The sequence below is a fragment of the Poromitra crassiceps genome (genome assembly GCF_964638095.1).
Source record: "Poromitra crassiceps genome assembly, chromosome: 15".
NCBI classification, from domain to species: domain Eukaryota; kingdom Metazoa; phylum Chordata; class Actinopteri; order Beryciformes; family Melamphaidae; genus Poromitra; species Poromitra crassiceps.
This window is the reverse complement of record NC_139634.1, coordinates 30945055-30957395: the sequence shown is the minus strand read 5'-3', so window position 1 is coordinate 30957395 and position 12341 is coordinate 30945055. Positions and strand designations below refer to the sequence as shown.

The 12341-nt window shown below is 41.4% G+C and overlaps 2 protein-coding genes across 3 annotated transcripts; both read right to left on the bottom strand.

Annotated features, from left to right (window-relative positions):
• Positions 1-1568: 1568 nt before the first annotated feature.
• On the bottom strand, positions 1569-6987 carry chic1 (cysteine-rich hydrophobic domain 1; the record flags this gene model as incomplete). Of its 2 annotated transcripts, XM_083652415.1 has the most annotated exons (6): positions 1569-2984; positions 3085-3144; positions 3704-3760; positions 4150-4305; positions 5324-5378; positions 6842-6987. In XM_083652415.1, the coding sequence occupies 6 exons, from the start codon at positions 6985-6987 to the stop codon at positions 2934-2936; spliced, it is 525 nt and encodes a 174-aa protein (XP_083508541.1). In that variant the 3' UTR covers positions 1569-2933. The 2 variants fall into 2 exon arrangements, with proteins under 2 accessions (XP_083508541.1, XP_083508542.1); XM_083652416.1 differs by lacking the exon at positions 3704-3760 and having other exon boundaries at positions 6842-6968.
• A 1584-nt stretch (positions 6988-8571) lies between these two features.
• Positions 8572-11414, bottom strand: cdx4 (caudal type homeobox 4; the record flags this gene model as incomplete). The annotated part of the gene is made up of 3 exons (XM_083652479.1): positions 8572-8805; positions 9368-9513; positions 10973-11414. The coding sequence occupies 3 exons, from the start codon at positions 11412-11414 to the stop codon at positions 8572-8574; spliced, it is 822 nt and encodes a 273-aa protein (XP_083508605.1).
• Positions 11415-12341: the final 927 nt, after the last annotated feature.

The following is a 12341-nucleotide window of genomic DNA, read 5'->3' as shown; positions in this document are numbered from 1 at the left end:
TCAAGGACAGATGGTATAAATTACCCTGGGTACCCGATGCAAGGTTTAAAGCCCCATAGTGTATATAAACAATGTGAACTTCATTCATATTTTGTCTCGCACATCTGAAGTGTCACAGAAACTGTAGAGAATCACTGCATTACACACTGCTTATGTGAATGTGTAGGTCACTAGAGGCTTCAGAACCTGTTATTGGTTTGTATTTCATGGTGATCAGGGCTAAGCAGCTCTTATTGGCAGCATGGGTGTCCAGGGTTTTTGTAGGTGTGGCAGATTCCCAGGATAGAATATGACATCCACCACAGACTATAGAACAGAATGCAAATGAGTGAGCAAGTACCAGCAGTGGAGCAAATGTCCAGTGTGAAGTGTACAGTCTGTTCATGGCGCAGTCTGCCCCCTAGCGGCCAGACACAGAAGTGATTCCAGTTTTGAGAAGAAACCTGGTTTGAATACTGAACTACTACCAAAAATAATGACACCAGTGTTTTTGGTTATTGATATATTGGAAATTGTTATGATTTGTACGCAATAGTATTGCAACTGGATTACATCACGTCAGAGTGTTCCACTAGAAATGCACATCTTGCATTCTATGTTGTAACAAAACAGCCTGTGAATTTTCAGGTAAATGGCACAAACATTGGTAACACTTTAAATTTTTGCTTCTGGTATCTCACCAATCAAAACACAGAGGAGAGTCACTCAAAGTGACTGCCTTTGCTTCATATTCTTTGCTTATCCATTGAAGGTGCTGTACATTGTTAATGGAATCGTCCAAATGAAATCAAAGAATAAATTGTATGCGCTAAATCTCTGAGCAAGTATTATTCTCAATGAAACTATTACATAAACGTATATATAACTGATCATGTACTACATTATAAACAATTAACTAAATCAACTAAAATGTGTGGCAGCAGCAACTTCAGTATAACATAGTCAAACTTTAGAAATAATGCCCATTTCAAACAATTATACCATGAACGGAGCACTGGAGGTAATGTGGAAATCTCCCATGGTGGTACTGCACTGAGACCCTCTGTCCACATCAACAGGGGAGGACAATGTGAACACTAAAACCAAAAAGAACAAAAAGACCATAAAAGCAACCACAGTGAAGCCCACACCACTTCTGCACTCGGGGGGGGGGGGGGGGGGTAATAATATATGCCGTGATAATATACAGTAGAAATGTAGTATTCCCTAAAATACTAGCAGTAGTAGCAGTTTACGGTAATGGGATTCCTGAGTTTTACAAATCATGTAATTGCTGGCTGTCTTGTTAAGTTAACGATTCAACACCTTGTTAAACATGACACATAGCCACATTTCTGTAGCGAGGCAGCAGGTTTGGGCAAAGTGCATTACCAGGTCAATACAATGACCTATATTTACTAAGATGGCACTTCATTCATTAAGCGTATGACAGTAGGTGCTAACACTTTGCTCTTAGCAGATTGTAACAGAAGTGGGTGTGTGTGTCGGGGGATGGGGGGGGGGCAGTAATTACAAGAAAAACTCAAAATCAACCATTTATTTCCTCTCTCCATAGAGATTAGGTCATCATGACATTTACAATAATTGTAACCGGGACAATACTGGGAGGATTTAAAATCTCCCTTGCACAAGCGAACAGATTTCAACCTGTACTTCTCTGTGATTCACCTACTACTCCAGAGGCACTCTAATGCAATGCATTGCAGCAATCTGTTGACTAAGATTAGGAAAATAATACGAACACTGGGACAGAATGAGTGAAACAACGGAAACTTCGGCTCAATATGCCATCATGTACTGTAGAGATGTTATGTGCTCGGTAGCACATCAGGACGACAAAACACAGCACAGGGAATTACAAAACTATAAAATGAACTCTGTGATAAGAAAATGATTGACAAAATGAATGAGTGGAAATGCAGAGTTCAAATCTCTCCGACACTCCAGAGATGCAGCCGTCTGCAGCTAGAATGGCTGACATGTAATCGAAGGTCATCGTCTTCATTGGCGAAACACCACATGGTAGCATGCACTGCTATTGTCATTGTAAGAATATTCAGGACTTCAGATCCCGACATTTTACTGGGCTCAAGTGCAATTATCAGTCCTAACTCTGGCATCACATACATTGTAACTATATGGCTTACTAGGTAAACAGGTCCATATAAACTGGAAAGGTACATAGACATCTTTTAAAAAAACAGAACTATGGTACAGCAATATATTGGCAGAACAAACTAAAGAGCTAGGTTACTTTATGTAAACAATGGTATATCACTGTACAGCTTATCCTAACATGGTATTTACAAGTCAAGTTCTTTTTTCTAGCTAGTTCCCATGTACAGAGGGTTCATTCTAAAGTAAGGAAAAACATAGGGTGGTGACGTACACTGTACGTTAGGCGATTTCAACCATCCCATCTACTTGCAAAGAACCAGATTCAAAGAGAGGAAATCCAACAAACAGCATTTGAACCTAAGGACTGTTGAACTGCCCAATGTCTTCCTCCTCCTGATACATGTAGAGTTATTATTATTATTTTTTTTTATTATATAAGGCAAGGATAGGGAAGGACCTTGGAGGCATCCAATTCTTTGCAAGGGATTAATGATACAATAGATGGGATATAGGTTGATGGTTCTTTGGGGTAAATGCACTTTTTGAGAGTTAATATTTTCACTTATTTGTCACATAGCAAATAGAAACAAAGAGTGCAACAAAGGGAACATGTCTATTCTTTTGTCAGGAAATGTGCAAAATCTGCTCTAAAGCAAAGTGACAGTGTTGCAAATTCTAATGTACACGGTACTGGGAGATGTACAGGGTCATCGTCACAAGTCACCAGTGCAGACCCTTATTCCAACATATAGTATATACAAGGCACTAAGGATAAGATTCAAGGGCCACACACATCCAGTCTCAGAACAGCCTCCTCAGTCTGGTCGGAATATAGGATATTTGGGTAAGAATTCTATAAGAATCACCTATGGAGGAAAGGCAAATCTTTCAGGACAACTGTAAAAATGGCAATAATCCAATAACGGGTATGTTTTGATTTGTTTTTGTGTGTGCATCTTTACTTACATATTCCATCATATTGCTGCTTTCACATTTTCTTTTGCTGAGTTTCCAGTGCAGCCCCAGCTGATGAGAGAGACAGACACGGTGAATAAACACACCTCTCTCAAACAGGCACCCAAAGACACACAAAAGACACACACAAACAAAGGAAAATCTGTCTGAAATCTCCCCTTCAGTGTCAGGGGAATTTGGGAGCAGGGCTGTCTGGTCTCGCCGGGGTCAAATTGTGGCCAGACACCCTGAAGAGCTTCCTTTATGCCTTTGCACAGCTACTCGCTCTAATTTGTTGCTGCGAGACAAAACAAAATTAACGTGGCATGTTACTGCTGACCTCATGGTCTCCTCAGACCACAGCACTCTAGATGTTACTGCTGACCTCATGGTCTCCTCAGACCACAGCACTCTAGATGTTACTGCTGACCTCATGGTCTCCTCAGACCACAGCACTCTAGATCACAAGATCTGAGTGAAATAGCTCTGAGGGGAAATGAGTTGTGTTGAGGGTTAGAGTTTACCAAATGGATTAACGGCCATTATCCATCATTATTATACTCCCCCCAACGCTGAACACTGACACAGACACTTACACAGGTGCTCATTTGCAATTTGTCCTCTTTCTTACCTTGTGGTATAATCGGTTATTTTCCCACAATAACAGCTTCTGAATAGACCGTCTTGTCTGTTAGGGGGGGGGAAGGATGTAGGTGCATATTAAGTGGCGGAATACTCACTCATTACTCAATTTTACACTTTAACAGGTAACAGTAAATAACCACAGTATCAGGATTTACGAACTGAACTCCCAATTAACCAGCTAGTCATTTCCACTTTGTGGTCAGTAATTCTGAGTAGTAACACCACCTTTGAATGACACACCCTTGAGCTGGGCAGGACTTGTGCGGCGCAATGTATCATTTCTACACAGAGCCACTAATTGAAGGCGAGTTATTGCCCTCTACACTTTGACCAATACGGCTGGTTTGCTACAACAGCCCCTGAGTAATTAGGGCTGATTTAAGGGAGAGTTGGACGGTGCAGTACGCGTCACAGGATGGATTGGGGACTTACTCTCTTGTTGAGGCAGATAACGGGCCATAGACTGCAGCCTACAGTACAGCAGCAACACAGGCAGCCGCAGAGAAGCCACTTCACGTTGACAGGCAAGTTCTTCTTCAAGCAAGCATTCACTCGACTGATGGTGCTTTTGAACTCCTCTGGTGCCACCTAGAAAAAGAGGGAATGGATGTATGTATTTATACTCAAATGAAGACCGCCTACGAGATCTACACAATGGGGGAAATTCAGAAAAATGAAGTATATGAACCAAAACAGCTACGGGGCGAGAAGGAGTGAGACCATTCAAAAGTGTTAAGGTGATACTGACATGAAAGATCCCTAATTGCTCTAAAGAAACCTGTCCTGGAAGATCAAAGAGCTTTAGAAAATCAACAGGTAGATATTTGCAGATGTTGTCCAGAGATGAGATGAGATCTCTAAAGAGTATGCCTGCGACTTGCTAACCGAGCTCTAGACTATTCAAGGCAAGGAGGGACTCAAAGGAGAGATAAGCTCACGGCCTGTGGCAGCGCCGGCCAAACAACATGAATGGATGCTCATTCCTCGCCGAGTCTGTACGCCATAAAACCGGGGTCGTAATCTTTTATGACAGGATGCAAAGGTCTCTTTGCAAACAGCCAAAGACCTTAGAATAAAGCCCAGCAGGGCCTGATCTGCACCCTTCAATCATCATAATTGTGACCTCATCCATCACATGTCACCCTGGGTCACAATACTGAAGATACTTTTTATTGCCCCACACTTCCCTCGGCCTGCTCTTACCCCTGCAGCCTTTTTGTGTTTCAGCGTCCGACCCAGGAAGCTTTCCTTTCGTGTCTATGGCAGAGTCTTCATTTCTTTATTTTATCACCTGGAGCTGTACCTTCCCAAACACTGGGGTCCCGGCCAACTGAGCCCCAAAGACGGCTTACTCATTTACAGAGCTCCGCTACAACACATTCAGGCACTTTGGATACACCGTGCTGTGTTACTTGAAATGCATCAAAACCCGCTCCGAGAGGCCTGAAAGGGGTGGTGGTGCGGAGAAGTCGGGATTGTCAAAGGCCCAAAAGAACAATAGAATCGCCATGGACTTTAATTGCTTTATTCATCCCACTTGGAATTGAACAGAAAAGCAGTCTGCAAGACATTGCTTGAAGTGCATGAAAGATGAAAAGAACTGTACCTTTCCCGTCAGAACAGAGGGAAATTCTGTGTCAAATTTGTTGCTCAGTCCAAACCTGGGGGAAAAAAACATAGAATGTTAACAATGATTTCATAATTAACATTTTATCCTAAACTATCATCAAAACTCCAACCTTAAGAGAATTCCACAGAAATTATTAAAAAATATATAAAATCTTTCCTTGGGCTTAAACCAATGAATCAAGTTTGTATTGATGACCTGATAAGAACAAACCTGAAGCTGCTCCACTGAACCGGGCACTGACTTTGTAGACGCTGGGTATCCATTGAGCTTTATTCTTTTATAGTACGAACCAGAAAATGTGCCCATATCTCAATGTGTCTGTGGAGCAGCTTGAGAATTTGTCTCTTGATGGCATTATTAGTTTATTACAAGAGTTGTGTTTCTCTTGACTGTTATCTTTTAGCTTTTGTAGAAAGCTGTTCCATGTTCACATGTAGCCTACTGTAGACTAGACAGCCCAAGCTCAATAACATGTGATGTGAATAACAAACGTAATGGACTACTTGCACAACTCCACTACTTCCTGAAATGAGTAGGGCATCTTGGTTTCCTGTCCTACACTATTGGATGAACTGATTAATGTCAGGTGTGCCTGATCACTGTTGTTGTGACTGCAGCAGTCAGGCACACCTGACATTAATCAGTTCATCCAATAGTGTAGGACAGGAAACCAAGATGCCCTACTCATTTCAGGAAGTAGTGGAGTTGTGCAAGTAGTCTATTGTTTTAAAATTGACTATCCCATTTTTATTATTAGTACTGCTGTTGTTGTTGTTGTTGTTGTTGTTGTTGTTGTTGTTGTTGTTGTTATTGGCATCAGGATGCAAGACTGGCTGGATAATAAGAAAGGTTGGCGTTAGGCACGCAGTCTCCAGTCAGGTTAATGTTAGGGAGGTACTTTGCTGGGAGAGTCTGGCAAGCGAGACTAGGGTTAAGGTAAGGTGAAGGCTGGATTTGATAATTAACTTATCGGGTTAAAAATGATGTACCGCTGCAGCTGGATGACGTACATAGGCTACGGGTCTGACATCACGAGCTATCATCCGGTGCCACACCACAACCTCAGGCAAGAAGAGCTAACCTAAATGACTGGCGTCGCATTGAATCACACACAACAATAAAGTATTGGATAACGATGAATGTGCTGAAATGCCTTTATGTGATTGGCTGACAGTGATGTTTACTGTCGATGTAACGTAATTCGCTGACTTGTAACGTTAGCTAACCTAACGGTTCATCACGGGGAATTGAACTTATCTACTAAATTACCATTATTTGGCTAACGTTAGTTGACTGTTATTGTTATAGCGTGGGCAGAAACTTGCTAACAGAAGTCTTGGTAATGATGGCTGTCGTTAATTGGCCAATTTTCATAACAACAAAACATACCGCTAACGTTAGTTGTTGTGGTTTACGTTAGCTAGCAGGTTAGCATCAGCTAAATAGTTAGGCTAAAGGTGCTGGTACAGGAACCACAGACACGGCATTGCTTACACGGTGATGTGCCCGGCTCCTCGCATCACCATGGGCTCTGGACAGTATCTGGGCAGGTGTTCCTCACTCACTATATGCTCGTCATCTTCGTCTTCTAACTCATAAATGGTATCAAAATCCGCCATGTTGGGCAGTAAGACGCTCATGACGTCACCTACGAGCATGCGCACGCATCGAGCCAAGCCCGTGTGCTGTGTGCTACTCTGCACTCCACCACCATGAGCAGAGGACTTGGCTGCACATTGTAGTTCATAAACCTGGTGGCCAGACTTCATGAACATGCTAAATTAATGCTAAATGCTACATGAATAAGTGAGAACTGAGGGGAGTAAGTATTTGACTTTTTAAGCAGTCTTTGAAATGGATTTAGTTATCAAGTTTGCAAATTGCAATCAATCACTGACACTGCGTCAAAGTGAGTAGCGCCAGTCTATTCTTTTCAGCCATATGACAAATATAGCTTGCAAAGATATGCTGCAAATTTCACCTTGTCACTTAATTAGCCTACGTGTCGTGAACCCTACACTTTGAACCCGGTTAAAAGCCTGAACTTTTGTGAGCTACTTCAAATGCCTATTTGATTGAGGTTACAATTTTATAGGCTAGGCCTACTCAGTAGCCTCGGTCTAGTGGCTACGTTAGGCCTAAATTACATAAAGTAGACAACAAATCATAATTTTGTAATTTTTCTAAATTGCATCATGCATTGGATGTAGCCTACATTCTGAGATTTAATGGGACATGTAGTTTTTGCCCCTGTCAACAGCTGAACCCAAATCCAAAAGAAAATTCTAAGAAATGTGCAAAGCAAAAAATGTAGGCTACTCTTTAAATTTACTTGCAATTATAATGTGTGGAGACTCAGATATTTATAGCCTATATAGGGCCTAACAGGCAACAAAGACACTGACTAGAAATTAGGCATGTGTAGGCTACATAGCCTAATAAAAAATACACATACTACTGGTTATTTGCATTTTAAACTTAGCCTACACAAGTAGCCAAATGAATATCCGTTGGAAATGCAGGCTGTAGCCTAGTAACATTTTGGAAAGTCTAAATAAAAATTACTGTCACATATAGGCCACCTACAAATAAAAAGCATTGGGAATGCAAGTGACCAAAAGAACATTACGCAGTATGAGCTATGCTAAAGCCCCAAATTCAGAAAGACAATTCAAATTCAGAATGAAAACTGACAGATATATTGCAAAAAAAGTTTATTTACATTTTGGAACGTTGCCACCATCAAACAACCGTTCTACCCGTATCACTAAAACCTGGTTTTCATCCCTGCTTTATTGAAGAGGTTTAATTGTGCTGAAATGGAAGGTAATATAACCTAGGCTACCATAAGTTTGTCCAATGTGATATGAGCTACACAGCATAGGCTACAATCCAGTGTTAACCTTCATTCAAAATGTCTCTGAATTCTCATTTTATTAACAAACACACATACAAAAATGATATTTATATCTTATTAACTCAGAGAGACAAACAATTAAAAGTATTTAAATTTGAAACACATTTTTCATTATTTTTCTCAATTATTAGAACTATTCTATAAAAAAGCAATATTTCAAGAGCCTCCAGCATTTCGTCGCTATAAATCATCTCTTTATCCACAGCCGTGTGCTTCAGGATGTGAGGTCATTGCCTGCAGCCTATAAGTCTATCAAGTGTCTTCTCTGCGTGTCGGAGTGCTCAGTTAAATGGTCCAGAAGGCGAATTTACTGGGTGACAGTAACTTGCTGTATATTCCTGATAGAGGGCAAGGTGTTCATTCCCTGTGGCGGGTACAGAGAGCCGTGGATGTCTGTGGGGCTGAGGGAGCCCGGTACCGCCAGAGGGCTGACCGAGCCCGGGTCGCTGTGCACCGAGCCACCGCTGCCGTCAGACTGACCCAATTTCTTCTTGATTAATTTCCGTTCCTTGGCTCTGCGGTTCTGAAACCAGATTTTTACCTGCAAGTGGAATAAAAATACATTTTAGGTCACTTCGTTTTTAATGCGGCCTATAGCCAAATAAAATACCCAATAGCCTATATAGACAGACAGACAGACAGTCAGACAGACAGACAGACAGACAGACAGACAGACAGACAGACAGACAGACAGACAGACAGACAGACAGATAGATAGATGTAATTTATGAATAATAACCTATATAATTAAGGTTATTTCAAAATGAATTTTAAAAGATTAGGAAATATATTCATAAATAGGTTACTGTATCCTGGGATAGGTTCATACTTCAAAATGTAGGCTATGGATACTTATGGATCCAAGTCAAATGGATTCCATAGACTCCCATGAATGTAAATACATGGAGCCTCCACATTTTCCTCATATAGGCCTATAGGATATAGCCTATGCTTAAAAGAGGGGAAAATACGTTTTACATGTAGTTTCCACAATATAACATATTGTGGATATTGTGTATTCAAATATAGTCTATAGCCTATGCATATGGTCTCAAAATGTCATTTTTTTTTATATGCATCAGTATTTTTGACCTATAGGCTACCTGTCTTTCCGACAGCCCCAGGTTGACAGCCAGTTCGGATTTCCTCCTGATCGTGATGTATCTGTTGAAATGAAACTCCTTCTCCAGCTCCAGTCTCTGATGGTCAGTGTACACCACTCTGTATTTCTCCTTCGTCCTCGTTTTACCTGAATCTCCCAAAAACAGGAGACAAAAAACACACTTTACTTTAAAGGTCGTGGATGCGACATTCATTCTTGATCCATTTTACCATGCACCATATTTTCATTCATGGACTTAATAATCATAACTCAGGCCTGTTGAATTGGACATTTTACATCTAATTATTATTTTCTTCTATAACTTTGTTAAATGAGGAGGCATGACAAGACAAGACAAGCCATATATCTGCAGAGCCGATCTTTATTAGGTGTGCCTTAAGTCCACATCTCCACAGCTCTGTCTGCAGATACGCAAATTGAGCTTCTGATCTTGCTTTGATGATGACACTTGGAGCAAACTGTAGTACAGTGAATTTCAAATATGTGACCCAGTAGACCCCCATTGACATGTTAAAATGAAACTACGAGACACGGGCCTGTGAGGTATGTATAGAGGTCTGAGAAATCATCTCCCTCCCTATTCGATAACCATGCACCTCCAGATCATGCAGGTTATTTAGAAATTATACAGGAGCATATGGCGGGCTTCATAATTAGTTTACACGAGTGATTATTATTTTCATAAGCTTGAAAACAAACTAGATAGTGAAGAATTGTGTCAAGATAAAAATCGAATGTTTTTATTTTGTTTCTGCAAAACGTATAGGCTATTCTTCAAAATAATGTCAAATGCATTTAACGAATAATTAAAAATTTCTTATTGGCCTAATTTGAATTTATATTATATGATATTTCTATTTATTTATTTGTTTTTAGCTCATATGGCTGCTCAAGAGCTACATTTGCTGTGAAAAACGTCACTCTCCGGCATGATAAATCTTGCAGAGGAAGAGAGAAGAGAGGTTGGTGCATATCAAAGTGAAGAGGTGTTGAAAGAAGGGGCCAGCGCCTGGATATGACGGATAACCCTCACGGGGAAGTCGACCTCACAACTTGTTTACATGGAGTCCTGAAATTAACATGACAACTGCGCCTGGCGCCGATTCCTCACACCTTTTTTATGATTTCCACCAGAAGCGCACAGAGAAGGCCGAGCTGAAGGGCCCTGTAACTCCTTCAGATATCAATATTAGGCTACTATGTCAGGCAGGGGGACATACTGCTCTTCGGTTAGGCCTACTTCAGTTTCTGATTCAGTTAGATTCCCACCAGGTTTATATCGAAGTCATGTTTAAAAAAAACATGTTGGAAATTTTGGAAACGGTTTCTTTCAGCTTTTACCAGCTGTTTACATTTTGCAACACCCCGTTTTTCTTCAGTAATATAACGCCACAGGGACGTTATTTAAATAACATGGAACTAAATTAGAAGGTATCATTAAAATGTCAGGGGAGAAAAGGGGACACACTGCCCTTGTTGCATGCAAGGAAACATGAAGTGAGCATATAGCCTAGGCCAATCAAATTGTTAATCGAAGGAATATAATTTAATTTGGCACGATGTTTAAGATCTGTAATTAACTTACCGGTGGACGACGACTGCACTGTTTTACTCATCCACTGGTATGAATTGCGCCTTTCTCTGTCAGGGGAAAGTTGTGCAACAGTAACATTCTCCGGTGGAGGTTGTAATCCCGCTGATCCTGGAGGATGCATATGACTGTACTCAGGCGAGCAGTAAGAAACTTGTCCAGGTCCAGGAGAAGAGTTGTTCATGGGGGTAGGAATAGTATTAGGGGGTCCCAGGCTGTATGCGCCCCAGTCCTCCCTTGGAGCGCCATACGTAGGTCCCCAACCCCCCGTAGACTGTGCATGCGTATCCATGTTTGGCACATGATGGTATCCAGTAAAGTCGGGGTACTGTGGGGTAGAAACAAAGTTTTGTGGAGGGAGATTGATGCTTGATCTTCTTACAGGCCCTTGGTGATACATGCCGCTTTCCTTATCCAACAGGTATCCCACATACATGATTTGTACAAAACAAAATAAAATAGAAACAGCAAAGACAATGGTATTTCTTAAGGCGACATGGTTGCCCTGCAACTCTGTCCTTGCAACCGCAAAACAATCCTTATTCTGTGCTTGTGTAGTCCAGAGGTGTCCCCAAAGTGAAATGCGACGTAGTTCCAGGCTTCATTCAGTCTCACATGGTGTGGCTCCGTTGACAAGACGGTAAAGGTATACCAAGGTCTGTCTGACATCAGCCAAGTCCTCAGGTCTTGAAGATTTGCATCCAAATGAGAGTGAAGCGATGCTGCAGGGCCAGCTGGCCCCTTGCGCCTGTGCTGCAGCGCGTCATCACCTGACAGTGGGCCTATCCTGAACCTCAGAATTTTCCACGCGATGAATAAATTAGCACCCTAGCCTATCATCTGCACATGCTACACGAACCAGCAGGCCAAGGTACTTTTTTCCACGCAACGAAGGCCTGTGCGTAATTCTTTAATATTATGCGCCATGTGCGTAATTCTTTAATATTACGCGCCGGTTAGGGATTCCCAAATTTACAAAACAAAATTTATTTTTGCTGCTGCACAGATATTTAGGGCCTTTTACGGGTTAACAATACTTTTAATTATAAATGTTTTGTTATGTATTGTGTTTCTTCACTAAAATCCAACACAAAACTCTATTTCTGTGACTTTTTAATTTGGCTCTTGGAACCTCTTATGGGAATTCAACGCCGTTCCCAACTTCGTTTCACGCTTGCACCCAATCTTATTTGTTAAGAGATTCACTTGCAAACGAGGTGCAAACTATGAGGCAAGTCGGACCCATGTTCACACCTCAAGGTCGCACTTCACAGCTAATTCCGGTTAAAAGGAAACTCCTTGCACCTCCTCCATGACAAAGCAGTCCCACCGCCTACACCTCAGCACAACTCACTGCTGTCGA